The 19,193-nt window shown below is 38.7% G+C and overlaps 1 protein-coding gene and 1 long non-coding RNA gene across 4 annotated transcripts in view; one reads left to right on the top strand and one right to left on the bottom strand.

Annotated features, from left to right (window-relative positions):
* Positions 1 to 19,193, top strand: part of LOC124876288 — a 49,917-nt gene that overhangs the window by 30,153 nt on the left and 571 nt on the right. The window contains exons 4-5 of the long non-coding RNA XR_007040261.1: positions 16,142 to 16,230; positions 18,673 to 18,853. This is a non-coding gene — a long non-coding RNA (uncharacterized LOC124876288). The remainder of the gene's footprint in view (positions 1 to 16,141; positions 16,231 to 18,672; positions 18,854 to 19,193) is intronic.
* The window catches only part of tmem132e (transmembrane protein 132E), a 656,500-nt gene continuing 649,644 nt past the window's right edge, over positions 12,338 to 19,193 (bottom strand). For all 3 annotated transcript variants that reach the window (XM_047378933.1, XM_047378930.1, XM_047378932.1), the window contains one exon: positions 12,338 to 14,301. In XM_047378933.1, the coding sequence (XP_047234889.1) occupies positions 13,237 to 14,301 (1,065 nt within the window). In that variant the 3' untranslated portion in view covers positions 12,338 to 13,236. The remainder of the gene's footprint in view (positions 14,302 to 19,193) is intronic.

Here is a 19,193-nt window from a genome sequence, read left to right as displayed (position 1 = left end):
TAGCAGACAGCGCTCTGTAGCGCCACCTGAAGATAGAAGCCTAAACAGTTTGTGTGCAGGGTGTGTGGGTTCTGCAGAGATTTTAGCCCTTTTCCTGACCCCAGACCTGTACAGGTCCTGGATGGAGGGAAGGTTAGCCCTGATTATTCTCTCTGCAGACCTGATTATTTGTTGCAGTCTGGATCTGTCCTGTTTTGTGGATGAGGCAAACCACACTGATGGACGAAGACAGGACAGACTGAATGATGGCAGTGTAGAAGATGGACCAGCTGCTCCTGTGGAAGGTTACACTTCTTGAGTTGCCTCAGGAACTCAGGTCTCTGCTGGGCCTTCTTCCGCACATTGACTATGTGTGAGGACCATCTCAGGTCTCGAGAAATGGTGGTTCCTAGGAACCGGAAGTGGTCCACAGCAGACACAATGTTGTAGAGGATGGTGAGGGGGGGTATGTGGGGGTGGTGTTCTCCAGAAGTCCACCATCATCTCCACAGACTTGAGTGGGTTAAGTTCCAAATGGTTCTGACTACACCAGTGTACCAGGCAATCCACCTCCTCTCTGTGTGCAGATTCATCACCATCCTGGATCAGTCCAGTAACAGTGGTGTCATCTCCAAACATCAGGAGTTTACAAACAGGTCCACTGAGGTGCAGTCATTTGTGTAGAAGGAGAAGAGGAGTGGGGAGGGAACACACCCCTGGGGGTGCCAGTGCTGATGGATAGCCATAAATACAGTGATGGTGGGTTTTTAGGGTACTGGGATAATGGTGGAGCATTTGAAGCAAGTGGGAACCTCAGACAGCTCCAGTGAAGATCTCAGAGAAGATGGGTGCCAGTTGGTCAGGAGGCTCTCAGGCATGATGGGGAGACATTATCAGGTCCTGACGCCTTATTTGTTTTCAGGCACTGAAAAAGCCTATTTACATCTTTCTCTGAGATCTTAAGTGCAGGCTGGGGGTCTGAAGATAGGGGGTTGTTGGTGTATGGGAAGAATTTGTGTCTGAATGGGATGTGGAGGAGATGGGTTGAGGTGTGAACTGCTGCTTTTCATACCTGCAGTAGAAGCCATTCAGCTGATTTGCCAGACAAGGATTCTGCTCAGGGTTGGGGGAATGGCTCCTGTAGGCAGTCAGGTTTTTCAAACCATTCCAAACAGGAGAAGCATCTCCATATGAGAAGCTTTTCTTTAGCTTCTCACTGTAGCTTCTCTTCTCTGCTTTGATGTCCTTGGTCAGTTTGTTCCTGGCCTGCTTATACAGGGCCTGGTCCCCACTGCTATGAGCCTCTTCCTTACCCCTGCACAGCTGCCTCAGAGGAGAAGTGAACCAAGGTTTATTGTTATTGTATGTGCAGAAGGTCTTGGTCTGCACACACATGTCCTCACAGATACTGATGTTCCAACTTTAAATCAGTGGCTGAAGTTTCAAAAACAGCCCCATCTGTACAGTCAAAGCAGAGCTGTAACATCTGCTTTGCCTCATCAGTCTACTTCTTAACAACCTGAACCACAGGTTTGGAAGCTTTTCATTTCTGCCTGTAGGTTGTTGTGAGGTGGACCATAGAACAGTCAGCAAGTCCCAAAGCAGCCCTGGTGGCAGCATGATATGCATCATTTAAAGTTGTGTAGCAGTGATCCAGAGTGTTTTTATCCCTGGTGGGACTCTGAGATGTGCTGTCTGTATTTTGGAAGTTCATTGGAGAGGTTACACTGTCCCCAAGAACAATGATGAGAGACTCTGGATGTTTTTTCTCCACATCTGTTATCAGCTCAGCCAGTTATTGAAGTGGAACCTTGAGGAGGTATGTAAGCGCCAACCAGTACAAACGAAGAGAACGCCCTTGGTGAATAAAACGGTCTACAGTTTGTGAGAAATGACTCCGGGTCAGGACTACATGTCTTCTTCAACACTTTGGTATCTCTGCACCAACCTTCGTTTATATAAAAGCAGAATTTGCCTCCTCGCTTTTTCCCTGATAAGTCTTCGTTGTGGTCCGCTGTGAACAGCTAAAAGCCGGGTATCAGAAGTGTGCAGTCCGTGTGTTCTCACTCAACCAGGACGTCTGAGATTTTACAGGTGAGGAGAAGCAGTTCTTCCATCTTGTTGGCCAGGGAACACACATTTGCCAGGTGAATTGAAGGGAAGGTGAGCGTGGTCCCCGCTGTCGAAACTTCACTCTCCACCATCTCGAGCGGCATAGCCCATAGAGTGCCCCCGCTCCACTGGCCAGGATCTCTGTGAAGCTTTTGTCAATGAATGATGGTGAAAAAAATGCCAAGAGAAGACTGTCTGATGTTTAGAAATTCCTCTCTGCTGAATGAGACCACTGAATGGTGGCAGAAAGCACCACAAAAATACGCTGAAAACGAGACAGCAAAGCTCAGAGGCTGTCATCAGCGGCGCCATCTTGGAGGCTAAGGTGATTACTTTGGAGGATGTGCAGGGCATAACTGGTCACTGGTACTAGATTGATGCTGTCGAGATTTGTTATTTTGTTTTAGCTTTAGACCTGTTGCAATTGTAGACACAGAGATTAAATAAAAAAAACTATCTAGTCAAATTGGGATGAGTAACTGGAATAATCCAAACAAAATGTTGAAGTGATGTCAAAATAGCAGGCAAGTATTCATTGCTATACCATCACCTCGCCGTTTGTTCACTAATGTTCTCTAACAAACCTCTAAAGCCTTCGCAGAACAGCTGCTGCTCTGTCTCATAAATTCCCCCCAGAGTTGGTGGCAGTTATGTTACAAAATATGATGAAGTTCAAGGGGTGGGAATACTTTTGCGAAGCAATCAATTTGCAGTTGTAGCATGGTTTATGTACAATTAGTACTTTTTTGAATAGGATGCTGCATATAAAACACATGAAACAGAAATATGAAAACTTAGACTTGTAGAAGTCAGTGGGAGCTTATTTCTCCTTCGTCTGTGTTAGAGTGGGGGGGCTCAAAGTAGAGCTGCTGCTTTTTTGAATTAAAATGCGGTAGTTGAGGTGAACTCGCTGGAGGAACAATGTATCCCATCTGGACTAAGAACACCTTGGGATCCCCCGGGATTAATTGACTGGAGTAAAAAGGTAGGGCATTCACCAAATATCATTTCCTCGATGTTTCAAAGCAATATGTAGAAAAACACTTAAATCATGCATTTTTAGAAATAGTTTTAGGTCTAAACTGTTTCTGGGTTACAATGTACACCGAGGGACAGAAATAGCCCAGAATTTCAGCTGGTAGTGCCATTTTTACACCAACATACTGGATCTTAGCATCATTTGAAAGCTCTCAATGGTATTTCAGATAAAATTATTTGTTCTGGCAAACAGCTCTTCTAAAAAGATTTTTGCAAACATTCCTAGTTCCAATATGCATTAAAGACAATTTCTTTGCATTTTAACAAAACGTATAAAAAAATTGAATAATAAAATGATTAACTGTGGTTTCCAGGTTCAAATTAGGTTCTGCACTTTGACCTTATTAATAAAAAAATAATTATTCACAGATGATGCAGCAGAAAGGGTCTCAGGTAGACCATGTGTAATCTATTAGGTGTTAATGTTGATAATGTGATTTTATTTTTTGATTTTAAAAAGGAACGAGCAACCCATACAAATGACTGGGGTTTTGTTCAGATTTTAACATTTAATAAAACTAGCATACAAATATAATCTTGGTGGTTACAAAATTTTATTCAATTATTTTATTTTGTATGAGGTGCACTTGAATGCACCAGGACGTTTACAGCCCGTGACCATATTACAGTGCGTGGAAACGCGATGACGTGACAGCTGTACAGAGATGCCTTTTGACGGTGGAACTCGTCTCGCGACAACTATGCGCTATTCCTCACCCGAACCAGAGTCCGAACTCTGAAAACGTTTGAGGCGGCCTTAGATCAAAGCTTCATTCCGTGCAAATTGATCTATGCTCTTGTGGTTCCTCAATTAAACCAAATCTGTGGTAAATTTCTTGTTTTCACTTCAACTGAAGTGTTTATATGATGGGAGGTCTTGGTAATATTTGTTTAAATGCAGAATTAAATGTTTCATAGACTTACCTAAAACAACGTCATCATCAGTGACTGCTTTCTCCTTCCCTGAAGAAGCAAACCAATGAAGGGTGCATGTGATTGGATAAATGATTTCACCTGTAGTTGTCTGCCCAGAGTTCATTTTAAAGGTTTGCCCTGAAAAGGGCAGAGCATCTGTAATCTTTGCATAAACTTTGATAATGAAAACATTTTCAACCACATTATTTCTTCCACCTTTTCCAGTGCTGCAGCTGCAGGTTAGTTTTCAGATGCCCGTAAAATAAACTACACTGTAGTTTTACAAATGACCTTGTAACCATTACAAGTGACACATGGAAGATGCATATGCTGAGGTTAGTGGAACCAGTTCATGCAAATCTGCATATCAGTTAGTTTATTTCAAACCAGTTTAACAGAGATTGCCCTAAACTATGTAGGAAAATTAAATATGGCACCATGTTGGGTTTTCTCTCTGAAACTCTATGCAACTTTGCCAAAAAACAAAATAAAGGCAGGAATTACCATATTTCTTAACATTTCTTGCACCAGAACAATTGTCGTGACTACAAATACCAGTTTTCTTTTACTTAGATGTGAAGATAAACAACTCCATTTGTTAAAACAAACCTTTGACATGGACCATATTTTTTTTAATTTAAATCCAGCAAATACCTGACATTGTGTCTGAGAAATGCCTCAGCTGATTATCTTTTCCATGCAGTATTTAACAGATGTCACTTAAGAAGTACTCAGGTCAGTTCAGTTTCACCAAGTTGCACCTACATATGGGCATTTTTGTACTTATAAACTGTTTCATGCCAAAGCACATACTATGTGGTTGATTGATGTATTTATCTTGGTAGAATGCCTGAATAATTTATAGATCAGAGTTAAAGTGGTGTAAACAGAAAAACCTTTGGTTTAATATGGTCAGGTTCTGGAACAGAAGACAAAAAAGGTGCAAAAATCTAAAATAAAGGCCTTCAGAAAGCCTAGAGAAACAATAAGACCTCGCTAAAACTGATAAGAAGAAAGCCTCACAGTTTGGGAGTAAAATATAGAGAAATAATGGAAAAAAACAAGATTCCTGATCATAACTGTGTCTCTAAACATCTTAAGTTGTCACATGTAATTTATTTCAACAGAAAAGATAAATAGAAAGGCAAAGCTTTGTTTAGTGGTTTGAATTCCTTCTAGCAATCAGATGCAGTCACCTGTCTCCAGTTTCATAAAACTCCCAACTCATCATAAACGAGCAGCATATTTGATCTGCATTTAAAACAAAAACACCATAAAAATGTCAAGGTTATTGATCTTTTAGGATGTCGTTTAAAAAAACAAAAAACAGTAGCCTTTAACAGACCCAATATCACAGAAGTTGAGATTTTTAGCTCTGTAAGGTGTGAACAGGAAAGAACTTCATCACAGCTCTTTAAGAACTGCCTGTATGCAACGTGTAATAAGACTAAGCTGTACAGCCGATACATTTTTACCTGAACTGTTCCATTAGTCTCTGAAGCATCTTGCTAATCATTGATCTACAAAACCACATTAACAAAAGCACTGAAAGTGATGTATTTATGTAGCACGATCACATTTTCCACAAGGCTTCACTCTTGGACCAGTTCCGTTCACTCTTCGTAGTAATGAATCAGAGGCCTGTACAAGTCCAAATGTATGCAGACGGCACTGTGGTTTTTACACACCAAATTTTCACATGAGCTCCAAATCAAAACAGACTTTTTAGATTTTGTCTATCATTGAAAATGCCCCCTGAAAACGAAACAAAAAAATTGTACTTTCTCCGCTAAACAACAGGAAGCCATGTTAAATGTCTTTCTGAGTGGTAAAGAGCACAATAATCAGAGAATTTCACTATGACATTGTTATTCTGGTTTCTTTTAAAATCTTGCTGAAAAAACTGCTGAATCTTACTTGAATTTAATCTTCAGAATTTTAGATTCAAACATGTCTAACAGCAGGCGTTGCTGAGATGCATCTTCATTCAATTACTTTTTCTTACATGGATTATTGCATTACCACTTGGTCATTCTTACAACAATGACCATTTGGAGTATGGCAAACTTACGATTAATGCAAGATTTCACAATGACTTTCAACATCTCATTAAAGGGAGTTTTCTAAACAAAAGCTTGAAGACTGGAGGTGATACTGCCATAAAGACCACCACCTGAAGGGACTGAAGAACCGCAGAGACATTTGGAAGACCTGTCTGGTTGGTGGGAGGTTAACACTGAACTATAGCTTTACAAGAGTCTTCTCATTCTATCATTAAAACTTAAATGAATTCTGAGGGAACATCAAATCAGCTGTATTTCTGCACTCTTATGAATTGTGTTGTTGGCTTTAATCTTTGCTGTACATTTAATTTATTTCTGTAATTGTTATACCATTGCCCTGCCTGGGACTATAGATGAAACTGGTACTTTTGCACATAGCAAATGTTTTGATTGTCCTTTTTTTAATTAATGGGGAAATACCTTTAATTTAAGGTGCCTAATGAAGTGACCAAAAAGAGCAAAGACTTCATAGTTCACAAAGACACCTCATAGTAGGGATTTTGTGCATGGGTGCTTTACACAAGCGGTCTTTCACTGCTGCTGGAATTGCCAGGGAATGTCACAGGAGGGTCCTCAAACTGTGCACAGTGAGGGGTGAAAAGCAATGATATATATGTACTTCAAAGACCAGCAGGATGTCAGCCTGGGTATGATTAAACTAGCCAAAGAAAAATGGACAAATGGGGCTCTTGACAGGCTGCTTACTCTACTCTTACAACAAAAAATAAAATAAAAAAAATCAGCAGGAACGCTTACCTCATGTATGTGGTTGTTTTGCACCATTTAGAAAGTCAAACAGACACTGTTTCACTTGTGTATTGGATTTTCTTTAGTACTTTACATTTAACAGGAAAATACAAGGGTCTGTTTTCAGGAGGATACAGGAAATTTAACAGTGCTCTGTACATTACAATATTATAGTCAGTGTGGTGGTTACTTGGCCCAGCCAGACTGGAGCCGTGAATGTCGTGCACAGTTCACTGTGTGTGGTTGTGAGGGTGGGGATACAATTCAAAATTCTCATTTACATATAGTAAGGAGTCTCTGTTAGCAGCTTGAAGAAAACACAAAATCAGGAACGAGATACAATAAAATGACAAAATGTGTAAAGAGGAAAAAAATTAAACCGGTCAAAAATTAAATATGTGTGAACAAGTTAGGAAAATTCAGCATTAAGATGCAATTCGAAAACTTTCTACATCTCTGTGTTTCAACTGTCACCAGTTTGGGCTTACCATAATGACATTTAACACAAAACTGCCAGGTTCGGTTGGGAATTCCACATTCATCCTCAGAGATTTAAAGTAAATGCAAGCATTTTGAACTGTTAAATTGAAAGATGAAGTTGATGCTGTGTTGAAGAGTAAACAAACTTAAGATGCGTTTCAACTGTAATAACCCCCAACCTTTATTCCAGCAGAAGTTATCTTTTATAAGGTTAGTGTCAGTTCTGGTTTGTTGTTTTTTCACTAAAGTCCAGGGGTGGTTTAGGCAAATTAAGATGACTGACAAGTGTCGCTCTTCCTCAGTTTTGCACAGCTGCAGTGTTGCACACCAATAAAGCCTTAATCTTAGATTGTTTCCAGGTGGTTACATCCTAAAACATAAGTAAAATCTTTCTTCGCAAACTTCATAGAAATGTCCAATGGGGGAAAAAATGTAGCTTCACTTGAAAGTGTAAAGTAGAGTTCTACAGCAATGAAGCATTAACCTCTTAATCTCTCACAGAAGTTACACTCTAAAGTAAAACTAAATTTAATGAAAATATGTGACTAATAGTTTTTTAATTAATTCCAATCACACAAATGGCTTTAAAATTTGCAAACAGGAAATTCATGAAAATGTCAAACTAAATGTTTTTAAATTAATCTTAATGATACTGTCCCATTTTACACTTATCTCTGGTAGTGGAGGGGTGAACACTTGTTGGGATTACAAGGCAATATTTTACAGTAATGACAGTCTCTGAAGCATCATGAAAATGCGTAACTAAGAAAAAAGAGGGCTTCTTTTTAAATTACAAAGCAGTTATTTAAAATGAATGAAATCTTAACCTCTGATTATTTGACGGTGGGTACACTAAGACAAAAAATTATCTCAGACATTGGAGAAGTATAATATTATGACAGCTGTTTAAATTAATTTTGGCAACACAGAACACAGTGTATATAAGCAACTTTGGCTGTTGATAAAAAGAGCTCTAGTTGAGATCACAGAACAGCGTTGTACAGCAATGAAATGTTAACTTTTGATTCTTTTACAGAGGTTAAACTATATAACATAAGTAAAATCCCTCCAAACTCATTGAATGTGTAACATAAAAACTTATTTTTTGTTTTTATTTTAAAAAACAAATTTTAACACCCAACACTACATGATTAATTTAAAGTTCTTTCCCCTGTGATCTTACCGATATTTTAAAATGTAATCAATTAAACTGCCTGATATTTTGCATGGCGGTGAATGTTGCAAACAACATTAATTATTCCAGTTTCAACTGAATAAAGTTATGTGCTGCAGTGAAGATTACCAAGACAAAAAAAATAAACTTCATATGCTAGAAATACTCAATCAGTAATGTGTAAAACCTTACCCACATAAAACCTGCCTTGAATGTTCAGGATAATCTTAAAAGTACTAACTAACCACCAGGGCCCATTTCTGTGGTTAAACCTCTGTCTTGTAATTGCCCAATCTCTTTAAGAAATTTTTAGGACAAGGTCTGCAGTCGAAACGCACCTTAAGACAGGCAAAAGTAATGTTTCACGATAAAAACATAACATTTTTACAAATGGAATCATGTCATTAATTTTTTTCACACAAAAAAGAGGGCATGCAGTAAACCAAAGTTAGTAAATCTGAGATTTATGAATATCAACTGTGGGTCTATGTACATATAGACAATTTGCTGGTCACATTTTACTGACTGTAGTTCATGTTAAGATAATTTAAAGCCAGTTTTGTTCCAATGTTTACATTGTTAGCAAACAATTCCACTATTTAACTGCCGCACAGTTGGTAAATATGAAGCTCATAAAATAAAAAATTTTGAAACATGTGTTTGCATAATATTTCTAGATTTTGTCTATTTTAAAAATGCGGAGGATGAAAAGCAGGTAAGATGATGCTGGTAATAAAAAAGACATTTATAAGCCAAACTCATTCAGTGAGTTAGGATAAAGAAAGGATCACAGCCCTTAAAATGCAGAGAAGGGAATTAAAGGAACCAATCCCAGAAAATATTTTTTGATGTCATGGTTGTTTCATTAGTCCCAAATAGAAAATGTTTCATGTGAGATCAGAGCTAGAATAATGTTAACCTTCAAAAGTCATCTATAATTATTCACTCTAGAACTAAACATATGAAACACAATCAGAAATGAAAAATGTCTGACAGATTTGATATTCTGTTTGAAATCTCATCATTTTCTGATATTCTGTAATTCTCTAATTGATCATTATGTTTAGTGTCAGATACATTTTAAAAGGCAATGATTAACACAACTAAAGTGAACAATTTGATTTCAGCTGCTCTGGCTGGCGAGTGAACTGTACACATTCTCATAACTACGCCTGTGGTTCACACAGCCAGCAGCAACATTTTCTTTTCTTCATCCTTGTACCACTGTGTGTTCATTAACTGTGGTCCTGTTGAAATTGTTTAGTTCAGGGCAGCTTTGCAAGCTTTGGTTTATTTATTCCAAGTTTATTGGAACGTATTAATAAAACATGAAACTCATATATAATATGATGTGTCTAAAAGGACAGCCTGAAATGACTGTGTAATAGAGCAAAATCAATAATATATTCAGTGACCTTAAAGGGTGTTTCATGTTTTCTGCAGAGTTTAGAAGAGGCTGTGCTCAGTCAGAATGTATTTAGAGCTGTGTTTGAAATGTTCACTCACTCAACAAAACATTTTCACAGAGAACCAAACAGTAGATGGTTGTTCAAACACTACTTGAGTGCCACAATACATCATAATGGTGGAGAGTATTCCCAGTTCTTTGTTTGATACTTAAAATCAGCAGGATACCTCAAAAGACAGGCTTTAATCTGAGCTGATGGTGCGCAAAATCTTTTAAATAAACATCTTAATCAACATCATCTGTCATGAGACACTAACCTTAAATTTCATAACACAAATATCTGACTTCACTTAATATTTTTTGTTGTTTTGTATCAGTTTAACAAGCCTGGATTATAGCTGGGACTATATCAAAATCTTCAGTAAAGAAATCAATCATTACCAATAAAAAACTATTAAATAACTCTTACTAATTTGTTTAAAACAGTCACAATGTGGCTTGCTTTTTATCGTCTGAGCATGTTTCCTTGACTTTTTTTCCCCATATTCTCCCAGTTTCTTGCAGTTTCCAAAAAGCCTGAAAATCACAATGGGTGCAAGTGTTAGCAGACTAACACGATCGAGCGTGCTAAACATTAGTGTTAATGTGCTAATATAAGCATGCTAATGATAGCATGTGGCAAACATTGTTTTGTCTTAATTGAGGAAGAGAAAAATTATTAAGAAGTTAAAACATGGAATTTTGGGGAAATTTGACCTGAAAGTAAATGTTAGTGCTCGAAAATCATGACTTTGTTTATGCACGTGTTAGCATAAGATTGAGAGCATGCTAGCATTAGTATTATTGTGTCAATATTAGAATGCAAACAATAGCTTTAACGGGCAAGCTGTTAGTGTTAGCATGCTCAGGTTACAAGCAAGCTAACATTACCAGCTGAGTGCTAACGTTAACTTTAATGCTAACAGTAGCAGGCCTAATAACATAACTTTTACAAGGTAATGTTGTGATTTCACAAAAAACTGTTTAGTTGATGTTTCTGTATCCATTTTCTGAATTATTTCAGGAGGCCCATGGCTCCTACTAAAGAGGACATAATTGCGTAACTATTCAAGACACTGAACATCTTTGGGCATTTTAATGAATCACAATACTTTGTCGATGTTCGGGTTAGCTTGCTAAGTTACTAGTGTACTACCATTTGCATTAGATTGCCAATTTTAGCCTTAATGCTCATTAATCAGCATGTTTAATCAGTTACGCACATTACTGTTGAGAATTCACAAAAGCTGAAAGTTATGTTACACTATCCAATTTTTAAATAATTTCTAAAACCCTGTGGCTTTTATTGGTCATGACAAAAGCAACAATTAACGTGCTTGGCCATTTTCAATAATTCTGAAAATCAACACATTGTGGATTTTGGTGTTGGCATGCTAAGATTACAAGAATAGTTATATTAACAGTAACACACAAATGTTAGCTTTAATGGTTATGCTGCTGTGTATGCCAACAGTTATGCATGTGCAATTCTGAAATTTTACTTGAAAATGTTTGAGTACGCACTTCTGAAAAACCTTTTATGTCCTTCCCTCTGACAAACGTTTTCCAACAGCTGAGAGATGGAAAGATTCTGGGAATATCAAATGAGTCTAAAGTTCCTAATACTTTTCTGTTGATTTAAGCGCAACAATGGTAATATTTGAAGCAAGCTAACATAAGTATTATTGTGGTAATATTAGCTATCATGATAATGCTAATCAGTATCCTAACATTACTTGATGTTTTACTACTGATATTTGACCAGAACATTTAGAACCCATACAGGAATATTTTCTAAAATCCATATTATACACGAGACATTGAGTGTCTTTGGCCATTTTTAACAAGTCTAAAAATTCTAATAAGATTTTAGCTTGCTAGTGTTACAAGCATTTGAGTTAGTATGCAAACATTATTATGATTGCTAATGGATGAGAACATTAAAGTTGAAATTTTGAGCACCAGTACAAAATGTCTGATTTGAGAATGAATAAGTGGACAATTCGAACACAGCTCAATTTGTGCATTTCTAAATTTTCTACATTCTCTGAAGCTCTAGACTTGCAAAGCTTGAGGAAGGGAAATAAATCATCAACATTGATCTGTTAAAACTGATGCATAGCAAATTCCCATATTGAACAGTCAACTGAGATTCCAGTGTAAAAAATCTGCATGTGTCACGGTATTACAGTCGGGGCAACTTTTGACCCACCACAAGACTATAAAGATTCCAAGTGTTCAACCAGATTCCCATTTCTCCACCTTGGAGAAAGTACCTTCTCACATTTTAAGCAACTCCAGTTTGACATAATTATATACAAAGAGGAATGTGTGTATGTATGTATGTATCTAGGCCTGACATGACATGCATGTAAAGCATGGTAACATATTAAGTTTATTAACATGTATGAATAAGTATTTAAGTACATTATAAACATTTACAAATTTGGAAAAAGTTGTCTGATTTTGCCTTAGGTTACCTTTTCATGCCAAGCTCGTCTCTTCATGCTGGAGAACAGCTGTCGTGTTTTACTTTAATGCTTTATTAAGCTGTCTCAAGCCTCTTAACAGTGAGAAAACAGGGTGTCTGCACCGATATAAGTGAACTGTGACCGTTTTTATAAGGCATTAGATTTGTCAGGAACACCAGGAATTGTAGTAGGGCACTGCTTTCAACTACCTACGAAATGTAGAAAATGTAAGTAATGAAGATGAGTACAAATCATGAATGTGCTACACCGACAATAAAGGTTTTGCCAATAAAATAATGCTTTTTCTACTTTGGCAAAAACAAAAATATTTTTAAAACAGGTTCAATTAGAGTCTTTGACAGTTATTTGTTCATCAAAGGCCTCTTCGTTTGGACTAGGTACAGTACTGCAGAGTCCTGCTGAGCCACTAGAACACACTAACCCTTATTTTACTCCTGTCCATATCAGGAAATTGTAAAAGTAATATCCTGAAAAACTGGAGCTGGAGCAGCTCTCATATGTCTCCATGGCTCAGCTTCCGAGTAAAACATGTTTCCTATAGCCAAGATTTACAGACGTCTCTTGTGACTGAGATCCTCTGGTCGAGTCTTTGGCTTCTTGCATTCTCTTCTGCGTGAGGGTGTATGAGATTACAGCACTGTGCAAACTACATGGAACAAACCCTAACCAGAACAACAGTTGGCCTTAAGTTTGTGAAAAATATTTCACTTACTTGAAAAAAGAGAAAAATAGAAAGGAACCGTCTTTTTAGAAAGTCGAGAGCAGCGCTTTCACAATACACCTCCTATCTTAGGCTATTTCTTTTATTCTGCGCATGTAATCATGGAGTTCCTCTGGGTCTTTAAAGCCCATATCCTGGCAAACCCACTGAATGTCCTCTTCATCTGCTATGGGGATGGAGTTGTAGGGCAGCTCCTCTGTGGGAAGGGTGGTGAAGGTGGTAAACTTGACTCTCTTGCGTTTAGAGGTGGGTGAACTGGCCTCCTCGCCGTTATCCTTGGTTGAACCCCCAGAGCTGCCATCACCCCTTCCATGGACCTGGCTATGAACACTGGTCTGGGAACTGCCACTACTGTGGTGGTCCCCGTGGCAGCAAGTCTGTACCCCCTCCAAAGGGTTGCTGGGACTTTCCACCTGCTGTGGTGACAGATCGCACTGGGCCCTCAGCGGCTGGCCGTTTCCCAGGAACACCCAGTGGTGGGAGTGGTCCATGTTGGCCTGGCCCTCAGGTGGTATGCGCTTATGGCGGTATTTGAGCACAAATACAATGCAGTTGATAAGAAACACTAATATAGCCAAGCAGAAGACGCCTAGTAGAGCATACATGCCGATCTCAAGATCTGTCATGTTGCGTGGTGAATGCACAAAATCATCCTCTTCATCACTCTCAGTAGGTTGCTCCTGGTTGCTAATGGTGGGAAAATTAGTGTAATCAATGGGAACGCTGGCAGGCTGCTCGTTAGAAGTATCATAAATTTTTCCACTGATGTTCGGATCAATGATTGTCCGCCTGGTGACAGATGCAAGCTCAATCTCGCTCTCTGTAGTTGTCTCTTCCTCTGAGTCTTCCTCCGGGCCAAAGCGAACCTTGACATAAACTGCAGCAGATGCAATGACGCTTTTGCGTTTGGTCTTCTGGCAGGCTTCACAGATGGTCATCTCTACACGCACCATTTCGCCTGATCCCTCGCCTTCTGCTACCACCACAGGCCATCGTTGCTGTGGCTCTTGGGATACTGACACAACTTTGTCGTCCAGGGTGGAGGCATTGAGGTTGTAGTCTTTGGGATCAAAGTAAGTCAGCGGGACAGCTGTGTTGTCACTATAAAGCATCCAGACAGACAAACTGGCCTCCTGTCAGGGAAAAAAGAGGGACAGATTAATTTATATTTTCAACAAAAATAACTTTTTATTCTTTCAAAACTACCAAATGATCTGATGATTGTTAGCGGGATTTGATATGGATGTAAAGTTTCTCTGCAGCATTTACTTACCACTCTCTCACTGATTGTGTAATCAAGATGTCTGATCTGCTGACTGACTAGTTCTAATAACTGATCATAAAACAAAAAACGGACAGATTTAAGAGACAAGGAAGTTGACAGTTGAAATCAAGGTCAAAGGTAGGGTTTTGACTCTCATCCCTTTCTATAATTAAGGAAATTTCATTATACAAGAACTTGTGCCAGCTCTAGATAAGACTTTTCAAATTTTACGATCCATCTTTATTATTGTTTATGCAAATTGGTCTACAACCTCTGTTGTACATGGACAAGTTGAAATAAATTGTGTTTCCTTCTGTGGACTTTGAAAATAGCAAAGCAAATGAACCTAGCAAGGTTTCATTTCAACCTTTTTCTGGGTGCACAAGCTGACGTTTTGGAGGACATTAGTGATTTCTTGCAGAAAACAGTTACAGAAATTTGTTTGCAGACAGAATCTTATCTGCTGTGTGCACCATGCAGTCAGGCAGTTACAAACAGTTAAAAACACAAGCCATACGCCTTAACCTCAACAACTACAGGCTCTTGTAGGTATGCTTTTTTTAAGCTTCTCAGAGTGTCTAAAAACTTTAAATTAGTAATCTATGACTTTGTTTTCTTGTGGTATAAAAATAGTGTAACACAGAGTCATTGCTCTTGGTCACCCTCCAAAATGGGAAAGACAAACATTTCATTTACTTAAATAAGATGTGTGTTGATCTTTAGTTAAGAAATATCTACAAGAATATAACTACATACCAGCTAAACACGGCCATAGCTAAGCCAGAGAAATAATTAAGTAGGTACATCTTTTCAACCTGGGTGTGTGTGTGTGTGTGTGTGTGTGTGTGGCGGGGTGGAGGGTTGTGGAGGGGGAGATAATTGTGGGTGGTGCTGTAAAGCCAAATATTAACAGTGAATACATTAATCCTTAAATTACATAGATGGTGATTTTGTGATCTGATGCTGTGCCAGAACAGAAGAGGATATAACCCAGCAGAGCTTCATGTCAAAATCAACAATAAAATAAATGTTTTTGATTAAGAGCAGCTGTCATTTAATGGTGACCACAATAGCTCATGTAAACACAAAATACAGGACAATAAACAGATGTAAATAAGATGACCCCACCCAAATTGTAAATGCACAGTGACATTTAATGAGCCCTTATCTTATTAAGAACTGCTAAATGAACTAGTAAGAGGTCTTTGAATTTGGCTATGAATGTTTTAGGTGGTGATCTCTGAGGATGAATTAATTTAGTTTTAATCTGTGTGAGCTGAATATAGAACTTGTTCTTCTGAAGGATGAACTAACACAAAATGATCCAGTGGCATCTCTCCCAGTGGTTTCTTTCTTTAAGAGGTAACAGAGCTACAGCAGCAGGTTTGCAAAGATTACTGCATAACAAATGTTGTGTACAAGTCATGGCTCTTTAATTCTGAAGCTAAGCAGAATTGAACTGAACAGTTTTAACCAGATTGGATGTTGTTTGCTCCATTAACTTGTAGTTGATACAGAGTAGCAACATCATCTACTACGCCAAAGATACTGCTCATACAGGATACTTGTCTCAAAAAATAATTTCCTCATTAGCGTACATGCTTTTGTTTAAATCTGCCGGAGATGATCCAGAGAAACAGAAAATCTGTTCTTGATACATTACTGGTAGAGGAAAGATTGTCTTTTGGAAATGTTTTATTTTTTTTCAGGAGGAATCCTCTCTCTGGCTCAGGTGTGTTTTAAGTGATAGTATGATGGACACAAGACGTGGATCAAGATGGAAAGAACAACATTCCAGGTACAGGTGACTGAAATTATCTTCATATGTAGGGTGCCCGGGCTCTGGAGCTCCGTTTTCTGGGTGGACTTTGTCGTAAAGCAGCTGCTCTTAAACATCAAATTAATCAGTTGAGGAGGTTAATGCATCTAAGCAGGACATGTCTTAAGATATCTGCGTTTGGAGGTTTTCCATGTCAGTCCACCTGGGAAGAGACCCAAGAGTAGACCCAAAACTCCCTTGACTATATATCCATTCTGGCATGGCAAAACTTTAGAATCCCACAGGAGAAGCTGGAGAGGTGGATGTTTTTCTTTACCCCCCATACTGTTACCTCTTCGACCCGATTGCCAAAAACATGAAGAGGGAGGGAGGGAGGGAGGACGGACGGACTGACGGATGGATGGATCATACCCTAGATGGTACTACTGGCTCTGACCTCATCATTTAGCTGTTTCTTTCCTAAAGCAAGCTGCCATCAACTCGGTGTACTTTTACGTTACCATACAAAGAACGGTAAAATTCTGATGTTTTGTTCAAGGCTGATAAATCAGAAAACAAGCTATGAACCCTTCCCAGAACTTTCAGTTCACTTTAATGGTCGACAGTCTGAGCTTGCTCCATTCCCTAAATCTCAGGAGATTTTTTCAAACAGTTGGAGAACCTCATGTTCAGCCTTACAGCCTTAACATGCACCATAGCAGGCCACCTTCAAGCTTGACTGTGGATGTGCTAGTGGACGAGGAGGTGCCAACAAAGATACAGCATCAGTACGTGTATCAAATGCTGAGTCTGTCTCCCTGTGTTTGCCGAGCGAAATATTCTCATTTTGTCTTCTCTGTCTGTACTCACCCTGGAGAGAGACTGGATAAAAATGTCTTAGATTTTGCGTGGCGGTTACCTGACTGCATTCATCTGCCACAGACTGAGCCCTACCAGCATCCCTGTAATCAGGCAGCGTTTGACAGTCTCCGCTGTTAACGGTTTGCTTAGACGTCAGCTACCAGCCATTAGGACAGATGACGAGAGGGAGGATTTCGTTTCCACGGTTTTCAACAGTGCCGAACAAATTTACACCCACTTTGTACAGAGGAAGAAAAAAAGCTTTGCTTCAGGTTCGATGGCACTAAAAAGGCAAATCTCTGTCATCTCAGGCAGACTGTAATAACACAGCTCTTGTTATAAATAATTCACTAAATCTAAACCATTAGTTTCTATAAATACATCTAATATATGCACTTCTATAAGATAATGTGATCAGGTTCCTCTTATTGCATGCCTAAACTGAACAGCTTGCGTTATAAAACATGCATGAGCAGTGCGAGTATTTGCGCCATTTTACAGTGTGAATAAACTACTCAGATTCTGTTATTTAAGTGAGTAGATCAGAACAGAGCAGAGATGATTTGCAGTAAACCAAATAATTTTAGGTATTAAATGATGGAGAATATTGCAAAATTGTATTATTGTAAAAGTTTTCCTATCGGGGTTTATGTGTTTCATTCATTTCTACAGTAATAAAGGACATTTAGAGAGTTTTCCAGTGAAACAGAGTCAAATAGCTTGAAATAGCTCCAGCCCGCAGCCCAGCGAGAGATGTGCCGCCGGAGGAATTGGCTGCCTTTTATGGCCTGGCCTTGGAGAGCACTTAGGACAATACATTACAATAATTAAATTTCAAGGTGGCCAAGAAGCGGAAAGCAGGAAAAATTGGGATTTAATGCCTTGCTCTCTCTCACTCATGCTCAGTGTGGATGTTGTTGCATTTTTAGCAGTGTTTGAGAGGGGGGGGCAGTGAAAGGGCAGAACAGGAACAGCACTGAGGTGAACACATGCTCAGGTTGTATTCTGGGTGACGTAGGGATCCCAATTAATCCTTCCCAGAGATCCACATCTCTACGTCTTTGCATAGGAGTGTTTTTCTCCAGGCTCAGTTAATATTAAATTTGTTATAAAGGAACAGAATAGAGACTTATTAGTACACTGCAGCAGCTTTTATCTGGCACCCTCCATGACAATGCAGACCGCTCCCGAACAGACAGCACGTTAAAAAAACTTTACTGCTTAAAAGAGAAACCAAGGACTACCTGATGACGTGAGCTTTGGTCAAATTTATTTCACCACTTAGATGTAATAAATAAGGAAATGCAATGTTAGAAAAGCACCTCAAGCTTTAATCCTGAAGGATTCTGTATTTTGTTATTAGTGACTGGTCTGTTAACAGTTTTTATACAATTTGCTTCATAATTCATACAAACTCCTACACAAGGATTTGTAGAATTTGTTGAAAATATATATGCATATTTTAGAAATTTGTATCACAATTTCACAAAAAGCAATTTAACAAATGCCTAAATAGACAAAATTTAAATGTTTTTCCCAGTCATCCATATATTGATAAAAATCATCCTTGATGATGTGGCACTGATGGTTGCAGCATCTCTGTTCCCGGGATTTCTCCAGGGAGAAGACATGCCTTAAACTGTCCAAAAACCTCTCACTGACCAAGGTTCTTCCTGCAGCCATGCAGCTGTTCCCTATTCACCAGGAAGACACTCCCTGTGCAGCCAAACAACTCCAGAGTATCAACCGTGGCCAAACACTGGACTAGAAAGCTACTGGCTCTTCTTCTATCATGAGAAAAGTGAGTTTACACCAGAATCGAAACATCTTTCAAGCTAATAAAGAAAGCAACTGGGATCAGTTGAGACTGTTGAGAACACAGCAAAGCATCAGTCACATTCTAAACTTTAACGCGTTTGAATCCTTTTAATGATTTTGTGGTTATTTATGTTTATAGTAATTCTATTTCAGGTCAGGTCTTATTCCCTTTGGTTAACCTGTCAGTCACACAAATAAATAACTTCTGTCTATCAGGTTTTTGTTGCTAATCACATTACCTTTTCATATCAGGCCAGGTTTGTTCAGATAGTTTTTATTTCCCCATTTGAAAACTGCTTTTTGCATTTACTCTGGCTTTTCTT

Source organism: Girardinichthys multiradiatus, chromosome 11, assembly GCF_021462225.1.
Source record: "Girardinichthys multiradiatus isolate DD_20200921_A chromosome 11, DD_fGirMul_XY1, whole genome shotgun sequence".
Taxonomy (NCBI): Eukaryota; Metazoa; Chordata; class Actinopteri; order Cyprinodontiformes; family Goodeidae; genus Girardinichthys; species Girardinichthys multiradiatus.
Note: the sequence above shows the minus strand (reverse complement) of the source record. Positions and strands in the feature narration are given on the sequence as shown.